This window comes from Hemitrygon akajei, chromosome 16, assembly GCF_048418815.1.
Source record: "Hemitrygon akajei chromosome 16, sHemAka1.3, whole genome shotgun sequence".
Lineage (NCBI taxonomy): Eukaryota > Metazoa > Chordata > Chondrichthyes > Myliobatiformes > Dasyatidae > Hemitrygon > Hemitrygon akajei.
The window spans coordinates 27,909,950-27,922,026 of NC_133139.1; the positions used below are offsets into that span (position 1 = coordinate 27,909,950).

The 12,077-nt window shown below is 44.5% G+C and overlaps 1 protein-coding gene across 5 annotated transcripts in view; it reads left to right on the plus strand.

Annotated features, from left to right (window-relative positions):
- The window catches only part of dda1 (DET1 and DDB1 associated 1), a 25,177-nt gene continuing 13,100 nt past the window's right edge, over nucleotides 1–12,077 (plus strand). For 2 of the 5 annotated variants that reach the window (XM_073068540.1, XM_073068538.1), the window contains exons 1-2: nucleotides 1–112; nucleotides 4,951–5,031. In XM_073068540.1, the coding sequence (XP_072924641.1) occupies nucleotides 110–112; nucleotides 4,951–5,031 (84 nt within the window). In that variant the 5' untranslated portion in view covers nucleotides 1–109. The remainder of the gene's footprint in view (nucleotides 113–4,950; nucleotides 5,032–12,077) is intronic. The other 3 variants (XM_073068539.1, XM_073068537.1, XM_073068536.1) reach the window with 2 other exon arrangements.

Here is a 12,077-nt window from a genome sequence, read left to right on the forward strand (position 1 = left end):
GAGAAAACATTTTCCGTCCTCTGCGATTTGAGCAATAGCTAGTAGGAAGGCGGGAGTAAACGGGGTAGCAGGTTTGTGTGAGAGGTGGAGTGATGCGGAGCTGGAGAAGATGGTGAGTGAGGGAGTCGCGGGAGGGAGACCCAGTTCTTGGGCCTTTCTTTGCTGACAGGGTGGGACGAGTCGGAGTGGGAGACGCGGTGTCTGGGAAAATCGCAACGCGGGATGGTGGGAGTCGGCGGAGGGGACGGGACTGAGTAGTGGAAGACGGTGGGTGGGGTGGGAGGAAGGAAGGAAGAGTGGTTTTGCAGGTGGGGTGTGGAAGGGTAACGGGGGAATGGAGGCATAGTGGCTGAAGGGTAGGATTGGCCGGAGGAATAGGGGAATGGTTGTGGTGTAAATTGTCATGATATGGTTGGGGATGTGGGGTAGGGGCGTTGGATTGGGGATTGGGTGGGGCTGGAGTGCGGGGGGTTGGGTGTTGGACATGGCGTTAGTGTGGTGCTGGAGTGGGTGGAATGGGGTAAAGTTGGGGCTGGAGTGGACTAGATTGGTGTATTTTGTCGGGGCGTGGTGAATCAGGGCGTTGCTGGGCTGAAAAGTGGGTTGAATGGGTGGGGGAGGAGTGTGGGTGTAGTTGGTGGGTAGAGAGTGACGAGGTTGAACCGGTATGGGTGAGTAGGTGGGCGAGTGGTGATGGTGAGGAATGCTGTGTATGTGGGGAAGTGCCGTGAAAGTGTGAGTAAGGGAAGGGAATAGGTGGGAAGTATCAGGAAAAAAAGGGCTAGGAGTACAGGAAATCTGGGCAAAGGTTGGGTATGGTTTTTGATTCTGATATCTTGTACAGTGTCAGATCTGTGCCTCCAATATTGTACAACACTGATAACATATTGGGTAGATAATTAAAGTTTTGAAACCATCCACTAAATGAAGTAATTCTCATCTGCTGAATCCAATTTAAAGTCACAAGGAGAAATCTCAGAAAATGTATTCCAATATTCAGAGTCATATGGGTCTTTGTTTTCAAGAAGTGGAGGGAATTATAGAAGATGACACCCCAAGCTACCATACAAATGGCTACAAAGCCATGGGACAAACCTACTCCATTAATACTATTCTATTGCCATGTAGTGGCAGATGTCTCTTTAAGTACTGCACCCCTGTTATACAGTAAAAGACTTGTATCTGTGAGGACTACTCCAGTGATGGACCTGTACCTACCAGTACTGTACTCTGATGTTACCACTATCATTTGCAACTTTGTTGAAATGCTAGTGAAATGTCGAGGGTTGAAACATTCAGGGTTGACTATGGTTTTTAACCATTTGGGGAAATGTAAGCACAATGGTACCTCTGCTCTATTCTCTTCATACTGCTATTACTTGTGATTTTTTTTTGCATTGCATTATCTAAGGATACTTTTGCAGCAGACAATTTTCCTTGTGGGGTATCACTTGCCACATGGAAAGAACACTGCTCAGTTTTTTAGTAGGCTGTACTCAAGTGTGTCTTAGGAAATCTTTGTTCAGGTTATAATCACTGCCTGCTTACATCTGCAAGAATCTGTGTTTATGGGAACTTTTCCCCGTTTTCATTTGTAGGAACCTGTACTTAGGAACAAATCAGTAGCCACTTCCTACTATCAAACAACATCCAAGAAGCCCTTACTTTCCATCTCATCCTAGAAACTCCTCTGAAAATTTATCTTAAGATAGAATTACTCAAATTCCACTCTTGCAATGTGCTTTCTAGCAATTCTACGTTTTTATTGATGGATTTTTTTTCTGCTGTGTGAAAGTTGACACCCATATGACTTTGAACAATGGAATGCCTTTTTGATTTTTCTTTTAAATCAGATTCAGCTGTTAAACCTTTGGGAGATTCTACTTAATAAACTCTTTCAATGCTTTATGTATATTCAGAGTTTTTTTTAGGTTTTTGAATCTTACTGGATAACCTGTCATAGCTGCAAAAAAAAATTCATTGTTTATGTAAATTAGTCAAAGCAACAGTAACACATTTACATGATTTACTGAACATTTGTTACTGATGTGATGTCCTTTCCAGCTTAGAATCGGCTGAGGTTCAGAGGATTCCAGTCTAAATTTAATCTCTTGCCATCACTTGCCAGAATCAGTGAATTATCTAGCTTAATAACCTTTTGCAAGGCTCTCCCACTTGTTTGCCAGCCATGACCTCAACTCTCTACTAATGGCTACATCTGCTTTCTTCTTGGAGTCTCTTGGTTTGAAGCAGTGTCTGTATCTTCTGAGTTAGAGGAAAACAGCACAGAAACAGGTCCTTCAGCCCATCTGGTCTGTGCCAACACAGTACCCTCCCTATTAGTCCCAGTTGCCCATGTTCGACTCTTAACCCTCCAAGCCTCTCCCCTCCATGTACCTATCCAGATGTCTCTTGGATGTTGCATTTGTACCTGCCAAGACCGCTTTCTTTAGCACAGGGGTCCCAACATTTTCTGTGCAGTGGAGCCTAGGTTGGGAGCCACTGCTCTAGAAGCTTATTGCAATAACTTACTACCCTCTATGTAAAGACATTGCCTTTCAAGTTTCTAAATCTCTCACCTCTTGTGTTTGTGCCCTCTTGTTTTGAACACCCCAACCCTGGGGAAAAGTCTATGGCTGTCCTTTTAATCTATACCCCTCATAATTTTATAAACCTCTATGAGGTCACTCCTTCTGAAGTGTAAATAGAACTTTTATTGGTACTTTGAGGCTGGATCCCACTTTATATTGTTTTTGTCTCTCCATCTCCAGAATTCTGCACTTCTGATTATTCACAATTGTCATCATTCTGTCATTGGCAGTTTTGCCTTCAGCTGCTAAGCTCAGAATACCATCTCTCAACCTGTCAGAACTCCCAAAAGCTTCTTTGCTAACTTGGGATCAGCTGTTCTAATATCTCCTGACTGGGCACTAAATTCTGTTGGAGAAAATTTTGAGACAACTTGCTATGTTAAAGGTTCCCTGTAAGTGAAACACGTACAAACACGCTGGAGGAACTCAGCAGGTCGGGCAGCATCTGTGGAAACGAGCAGTCAATGTTTCGGGCCGAGACCCTTCGTCAGGACTGAAGAGGGAGGGGGCAGGGGTCCTATGAAGAACTTAGGGAGAGGGTGGGAAGGAGAAGGCTGGTGGGTGTCAGGTGAAAAACCAATCAGAGAAAAGATCAAGGGGTGGGGGAGGGGATCGGCAGGAAAGGTGAAGGAGGAATGTAAGGGGAAAACACTATGGGTAGTAGAAGGAGGCAGAATCACGAGAGAGGTGATAGGCAGCTGGAGGAGGCGGCAGAGTGAAACTGGAATGGGGGAAGGGAGAGGGATGGAATTACCAGGAGTTGGGAGAATTCAAAGTTCATGCCAAGGGGCTGGAGACTACCCAGACGGTATATGAGGTGTTGCTCCTCCAAACTGGGTTTAGCCTCATCGTGGCAGTAGAGGAGGCCATGTATGGACATATCTGAATGGGAATGTGAAGCAGAGTTCGCCTGCAACACTTCACCTGTGAGTCTGTTGGGGTCATCTATTGCATCCGGTGCTCCCTCCTCTACATCGGCGAGACCCGACGCAGATTGGGGGACCACTTCGTCGAGCACCTCCACTCCGTCCGCCACAACAGACAGGATCTGCCGGTTGCCACCCACTTCAACTCTGCTTCACATTCCCATTCGGATATGTCCATACATGGCCTCCTCTACTGCCACGATGAGGCTAAACCCAGGTTGGAGGAGCAACACCTCATATACCGGCTGGGTAGTCTCCAGCCCCTTGGCATGAACATTGAATTCTCCAACTTCCAGTAATTCCCTCCCTCTCCCTTCCCCATCCCACTTTCACTCTGCCTCCTCTTCCAGCTGCCTATCACCTCTCTCATGATTCTGCCTCCTTCTACTACCCATAGTGTTTTCCCCTTACATTCCTCCTTCACCTTTCCTGCCTATCCCCTCCCTCACCCCTTGGTCATTCCTCTGATTGGTTTTTCACCTGGCACCCACCAGCCTTCTCCTTCGCACCCTCCCCCCACCTTCTTTATAGGGCCCCTGCCCCCTCCCTCTTCAGTCCTGACGAAGGGTCTTGGCCCGAAATGTTGACTGCTCATTTCCACGGATGCTGCCTGACCTGCTGAGTTCATCCAGCTTGTTTGTACATGTTGCTTTGACCACAGCATCTGCAGTGTACTTTGTGTTCCCTATAAGTGAACTTGTTGGAAATAGCCTTCACCTGCTCTGATGATTCCTCCTCTGTCCAACAAAGGACAAATGTTTTGTTCTCGCTGTGAGCTTGAATCTGTCTCTCTTCAGGTTAGTTCAGAGTTTGGAGTCACTGTTACTACCTGATTGCCTTCATCTACCTTTGCACCATTGGCTATTGGTGAACGATGCTTTCTAATCTCATGTTGTGATGGTTTTCCATCTCTTTTCAGAGATAATCTTGACTCTCTAATAATGACTTTTTTTCCCTCTAAGTAAATTTGTCTGATGCAGTCTGTCCAATAGAGGTGCATTTGCCTTCATCTCCGTCAATTACTGCATATTGTAACTGACAATCATTTGACTCACTTCACCCCCTTTTTTTTAAGGCAATGGATGTAGGCTGTTGATTGTGGTTCCAGTTTTGTAACTTAAGGAAGGGCCATGGCTCTCCGATTCCCTGCCCATCAGATTGCAAATGATGTTTTCTTCCGTTGCTTTTAGTTGAGTAGGCTTGGTTCCTTCTACAGCTTGCTCTGGCTTGAAAATTGGCATTTCATGGTTTGGAATCACTTTGCCTGAAGTGTTGACTGTTTATTCATTTTTATAGACCTGAGTTCCTCCAGCATTTTGTGTGTGTTGCTTTGGATTCAGAGATTCAAAGTACATTTATTATCAAAGAATGTATAAATGATACACCTGCAGACTTTCTCATGTTTTTGGTTATTTATGTGTGTTTATTTGCAGGCGGACTTCTTGAAAGGACTGCCAGTCTATAACGAAAGCAATTTCAGCCGGTTTCACGCAGATTCGGTTTGCAAAGCTTCGGTGAGTGCTTGCCAAAGGCTGATGAAGATCAGCAGCATTCCAGGGTAAAGCTCGCTGAGGTAGAGAGCGATACTGTGTCCCAAATGTGGGTTTGGCATATTGAACCAAGTATATCAATATTCCTCTATGAAAGTGATAAAAAATTAAACACAGCTGAGAAGTAATGCAACTGTTGATAATTTTGGGCTTTGTGTGGTTAACCTGTGGTGTTAATAGTGTGCCAAACAGCATTTGTTTGTGATAATAATGGGTGTGCACTATTGGGTCGTATTGAGTTTGCATCTATAGATATCTCTGAAGACATTAACCCATTCAGGGCCCTGAATGCAAATATCATAGCAGCACATTTAGCCTGTTCCACTACAAAGGGCAAAGGAGTTTTTTTTTATTTGGTACATCTTACCTTGGTTCCCTGAAGTCACCAAGGATTCCACAGTCCTTCTGGTTCCTTGCCAGGTGTGAGTTTCAGTCAGCCTGGACAAGTAAGTGCCTGTTGTACCTTGAAGCCATCTTCATTTGCCATCCATGTAACTACTTGTTGCCAGAAGTCACTTCCCTTCAGTTTCGTAGACAAAGGGTAGTCCCTGCTTCCCGTTCAGTATAGACTGGGATTAAAGAAAATTACCTGTATGACAATCTGATTGAATGACTCGACAGTTGCCACACAAATATTTAGCATGCAACCATCCCAGAGTGGAGTCTACGCAAAGCTGCAGTTTATTCAGTACATGGCCTCATCCATTTTCTTAATGTTCATTCTTTTTATTTGCTTTGCTGCTCTTTAATTTACCGAGATTGTACCCTGCATCCAATCAGGAAGAGTGACAGCAAGGTTTGAGTGTCCATTCTTATCAAAAGCTGCGTAGAAACTCAAATGTGCATAACCAAGTCTCTCCTTGTTCCCAAAATGAGGACTGCAGTGACATTTGTTCTAAATCTTTTGATCCACCCGTTATCCATTTTTATTCACATTAGTGTAGATAAACGAGGTCTATCCCCAGATGTTAAAGGAAACAAAGGGGGAAACTGCTAATGCTTTGGAAATGTTTGTATCATTGAGTGTACCATTCAGGACCAGCTTCCCCCGCCATCAAATTTTTGAATGTGTGTTAAACCCATGAACACTGCCTCACTACTTGCTTAATGCTGTTTTTGCCCTATGTGATTTAACTAATTAATGTTTTCTGTAATTCATGTTTTTTTTCTATTGTGTATTGCATTGTACTGCTGCAAAGACAACAAATTTCACGACAAAATCCAATGATTTTAATCCTAGTTCTGACTCTGAAGTTGAGTAAAATACCAGAAGACTGGAGGATGCTTAATATTGATCCCTTGTGTAAAAAGGGGCAAGCCTGGAAACAACTAAATGGTGATTCTTGTCTCTGTGGTAGGACAAGTTGTTGAAGATTCTGAGGGACAGGTTTTATGTACATTTAGAAAGGCAGGGACTGAGTAGGAGGATTCGGCTTTTTATGTAGGGAAGATCTTGACTTGCAAATCTGACTGAGTTTTTCTTTTGAGGAAAATTGATAAAGGCAGAGTGGTAGATGTGGATTACGTTGTCTTTAGTTCCCAGGTCTGACAGGATCTCTGCCTGTTCATTGAGAGAGGCAATAGAGGAGTTTGCTGGAGCTTTGAAGATGTTTGAATCCTCTTTACCCTCAAGTGAAGTCCCTTTGTTTAAGAAGGGAAATAAGGGTATTCCAGGAAATTGTGGGCCATTGAGCCTCACACCAGTAGTAGGGAAGCTATTGGAAAGGATTCTTGGGGAAAGGGTTAACTGGCTTTTGGAAAAGCATGGGCTAATATGGGGCTGATCATACCTTACAAATTTGATTTGGCTTTTGAAGTATTGAAGAGGGAAGGGCAGTGATGTTGTCTACATGGACTTAGTAAGGCATTTGATGCGGTCCCTCATAGGCTGATCCAGAAGAATCCATGGTGACTTGGCCATTTGGATTCAGAACTGACTTGTCCACAGAAGACAGGATAGAGGTGGATGGAAGTCCATGACCAGTGGCGGTCTGCAAAGATTAGTTCTGGGACCTCTGTTGTTTGTAATATTCATAAATGATGTGGAGAAAAATGTAGACAGGTTAGTAACTTTGAAAACAGCACAAAAGTTAGTGGAATTGTGGAAGTTCAGCAAAGGATAGCAGAATATAGATCAGTTACTTGGATGGGAAAGGTGTAGAGGGGCTCAGGCCTAATGAAGATGAGGTTGGGCATCATGGTTGGCATGGGTGAGATAGGCTGTGTGGGCCCACTTTTGTGCTATACAATACTATTCTCTCTATCCATACTATTGTAACACTTACCCAACAGGCTGGTATATGTCTAAGGGAAAAGGAGATCCAGCCACACACCAACCCCACCTCCCGTACACGCAGGTGCTGTGAGAATCGAGTTTATGCCTCGCGCCCGCCCACAATATCAAACCCACAACAAATACCGTTATGAAATACACTTTAAAGAGTTTACTAAAATTAAGAGTATTAGACAATACAATATATATACAAGGGAAAAAAAAAGGCGCCAACTTATCAAAGTTCAGTCAGGTTAGTGCACATCATTGGAGCTCAACCTTCTAACCATTCGACCCCTCGTCGCTTGCCTCCGACCTCCATGTTTCGCACCTAGGACTCCCCGGTGGTCTTCCGAGCAGTGCAGCGCACGTCCACCTTCCTCGCCGTCTTCCTCCCGACTCCCTCTCCACGCCCAAAAGCCCGCAAAAACCCCTCCCCCAAGTTCCCAGCCTCACAAGACACAATAACATTCCCCATTGATTAACAAATGAATACAATTACCATATCAGCAAGTATAAAGCTAAACAACAGCGAGAGAAACACTTATCAGACAAAGAAGCATTCCTACTCTTAACAAACCAAAGAAGCCATTTTGAGTAACATACACAGGACATTGTACACTATCCTTTGGCCCTAACGGTCACATACTTATGGATACTGACTGCAACATTTCAATGGTAAACCTGACCATCTTCCTCAGGCACAAGATAGTTAAATGACGTCCCCCAGAGACACCTTCATATATACACTTGTGAGTGAGCAGAGCACGGGTGGGGCATAATGCTTGATTCTATTGGCTGGATCTGAATGATCTATTCCTGATTAGTTAGTTTGAATTGGCCTTGTTCTGATTGGCTAATTTTTAGGCCAAACCCTCTTTAGGAATGTCTGGTTCCAGACTGGAGCTATTTCTACACTCTTAGAACCTACATTTAGGTTCCCCACATGCTCCATCTCTAGTGATTCCCTAATCTTTCTCTTGCCAAGGATGTTGGCCTCATCAAACCACAGTCTGAAATGAACATGATAGGCTGTGTTAAGCGATCCCACTTCGTTCTGCTCCAAGTTTTTTAAGGCACTCTTATGTTCTGCTATCCTGGTCTTCAGTGGCCTTCCAGTCTCACCAATATACACTTTTTGGCATGATGTTAGAGGTCTGGAGTATACAACTCACTGACACAGTTCTTTTGGTCTTCTAGGTGCCACTTTGCTTAGCCTTTTTCTAATTATGTCCTCACTTTTTGCTATTAACTGGACACCATATTTTTGACAAAATATTGCTATGTCTCTCTGATTCACTTCCCTCTTTGCCCAAAGGATATGCTGGTAGCTTCCTCAGTGTTAGTGATAGGGTGCTGTGGTGTTAAGTGAGACTATGAAATTTAAATATTGAAAGTGTTGATCCACCATTTCCTTGTAGATGCAATACTCACTTTATTGGGTACACCCGTACACCTCATTATTGCAAACATCTAATCAGCCAATCATGTGGCAGCAACTCAGAATTTTTGTCAAAGTACATTTATGTCACTATATACAGCCCTGAAATTCATTTTCTTGCGGCAATCACAGTAAGCATAATGTAAAACTAAATAATAAATAAATAAGCAGTAAATATTGAGACATGACAGAGTTCTTGAAAGCAAGTCCATAGTTTGTGGGAACAGTTCAGTGATGGGGTGAGTGAAGTTCTCTGCTCTTTGAAGGGTAGTAGCTGTTCCTGAACCTGGTGGTGTAGTGTCCTGAGACTCCTGTACCTTCTTCCTGATAGCAGTAGTGTGAAGATGGCATGGTGGTGGTCCTTGATGATAGATACTGCTTTCCTGTGACAGCATGTAAGTTTGCTCAATGTTGGGGAGGGCTTTACCCATGATGGATTGTGCTCTATCTAACCTTTTTGGTAGGCTTTTATGATCAAGGGCATTGGTGTTTGCATTTCATTTCATAGCTTGTCACACCAGTCAGTTAGCCATTCTTGTCTGGCACGTAGCGCCAGGATTGGTCTCCTTTTGATATGAACGTTCCTGGCTCGACCCTTGTTTTTACGAGGCTGAGTGGCTAGCTCGATGCTCAACCCGGCATGGATGGAAAGCGTGCTCAGGGGTGGCCCAACTTGGATTCGAACTCAGGAAGCTTTGCTCTGAAGTCCGGCGCTGATGCCACTGCGCCACCAGCATGGTGTTTGCGTACGAGGCTGTGATGCAGCCAGTCAATATCCTCTCCACTGCATGTCTAAAGAAATTTGTCTAAGTTTCAGATGACATACCAAATCTTTGCAAACTTTGAAGAAAGTAGTGGAGCTGCTGTTTTCTCTTTGTAATGGCACTTAAGTGCTGAAGTTAGGACAGATAACTTCCTCTGAAATGATAACACCAAGGCATTTAAAGTTGCTGACCCTCTCCATCTCTGATCCCCCAATGAGGACTGGCTCATGGATCTCCATTTTCCTCCTCCTGTAGTCAATAATAACTCCTCGGTCTTGCTGACATTGAGTGAGAGGTCTTTGTTGTGGCACCACTCAGCCAGATTTTCAGTCTCCCTCCTATATGCTGATCCATCACCACCTTTGAATTGGCCAATGACAATGGTGTTGTCAGCAAACTTAGATATGGCATTGGAGCTGTGCTTTGCCTCTCAGTCATAAGTATAAAGTGAGTAGAGCAGAGGGCTAAGCACACAGCCTTGTGGTGCACCTGTGCAGATGGAGATTGCAGAAGAAATGTTGTCAGTCCAAACTTGACTGGGGTCTGCATTTGAGGAAATTAAGGTACCCCATTTGGTCTAGGTGATTTCCGCGGGTTCATCTTCTTGAAGGATGCTCTCGCGTCGGCCTGTGAGACTGAAGTCACAGAGTCGTTGTGGGCTGTGGGAGTTTGTGAAGGTACTGCATGTTTTGACGGTCAAAGTGAACATAAAAGGCATTGAGCTCATCTGGGACCAAAACCGTGCTGTCATCTGTGTCAGTTCTGGTTTAAGATAGTGCTGGTGAAGCTTAGTGAGTACTTGCTGGTGGCAAATAAAACAAATATTAATCGTAGTTTTTCTGGTAAGTGATTACTGCAGACAATAAACTAACTTCCCTGTCAGAGCTGAGCTTTTGAAGTGCCTGTGCAACCTGGCAGTTTTGCAGTCCTGAAGGTGCAGGATGGTTGCTGTGTTGTGTGGTCCGGACTGGAACGGGGTGTGGGTCGATGTCTGGCCATTGCTGGAGCCGAGTTGGAGGCAATGTGATGCAGCAGAACCGAGTCGAGGTGGGGCGCATGCCCAAGAGTTTGATTGATTCAAGTGCTGAGCCAAATTGGAAAGGTTGGGTATGGGCTGAATCAAGACAGCGGAGGACAGGCTCGAGAGTGATCGATGCGGCAGGGCCGGGGTCTGAGAGCAAGGAACGACCTGAGGTTTGGACAGTTTAAGTGCCGTGCCAGATTGAAAATGTCAGGGTGTCTGGGCTAGAGGTGATTGGTGGGTTAGTTCAAATTACTGCTCCATGAACTTTACTCGACTGTGCACTGAACTGAGGCTTGCTACTCCATACGGTTTACTCCTCTCTGTTTGAAACTTGAGCCCACTACGAGGTTTACTCCTCTCTGTTCTGAACTTGAGCTTGCTACTCTGTAAGGTTTACTCATCTCTGCACTGAGCTTCAGCTCTCTGCTCCATGAGGTTTACTCGTCTCTGCAGTGAATTTGAGCTCGCTAGTTTACTCATCTCTGCTCTGAAATTCAGCTCTCTGCTCCACGAGGTTTACTCGTCTCTGCTCTGAACTGAGGCTGTGGCCTGCAACGGGCTTCTGAATTGGCTGTGGACTCACTTTCATTAACTTCAGTTCTGAATGCTATTTGCTTACCTTTACTGTTTGCACGATTCAGGTTCGGTCCAGAATTGTCACTTTGCATGTGAAATACATTCTGGAGGTTGTACACCTACGCTCTGTCCGCCAGAGAAAGCAGGATCTCCCAGTGGCCACATTTTAATTCCACGTCCCATTCCCGTTCTGATATGTCTATCCATGGCCTCCTCTACTGTCAAGATGAAGCCACACTCAGGTTGGAGGAACAACACCTTATATTCCAGCTGGGTAGCCTCCAACCTGATGGCATGAACATTGATTTCTCTAACTTTCGTTAATGCCCCTCCTTACCCCATCCTTTATTTATCTATCTATCTATCTACTTTCCCCCTTTTTTTCTCTCTTTGTCCCTCTCACAATCACTCCTTGCCTGCTCTCCATCTCCCTCTGGTGCTCCCCTCCCCCTTTCTTTCTCCCTAGGCCTCCCGTCCCATGATCCTTTCCCTTCTCCAGCTCTGTATCCCTTTTGCCAATCACCTTTCCAGCTCTCAGCTTCACCCCTCCCCCTCCGGTCTTCTCCTATCATTTTGGATTCCCCCCTCCCCCTCCCACTTTCAAATCTCTTACTACAGGTTTCTCCCGCTATCCGAAGGTAGAGCGTCGCTATGAAACTAAGCCGAAATGTAGTAAAGCGGAGAAGCAATTACCACTAACTTATATGGGAAAAATTTTTGAGTGTTCCCAGACCCAAAAAATAACCTACCAAATCATACCAAATAACACATAAAACCTAAAATAACACTAACATATAGTAAAAGCAGGAAAGATATGATAAATATACAGCCTATATAAAGTAGAAATATTGTATGTACGATCTAGTTTTACTTATCAAAATTGGGAAGACAGTGAGCCAAAATCGATTTGGAGAAAAAAAATCGGTACGTACA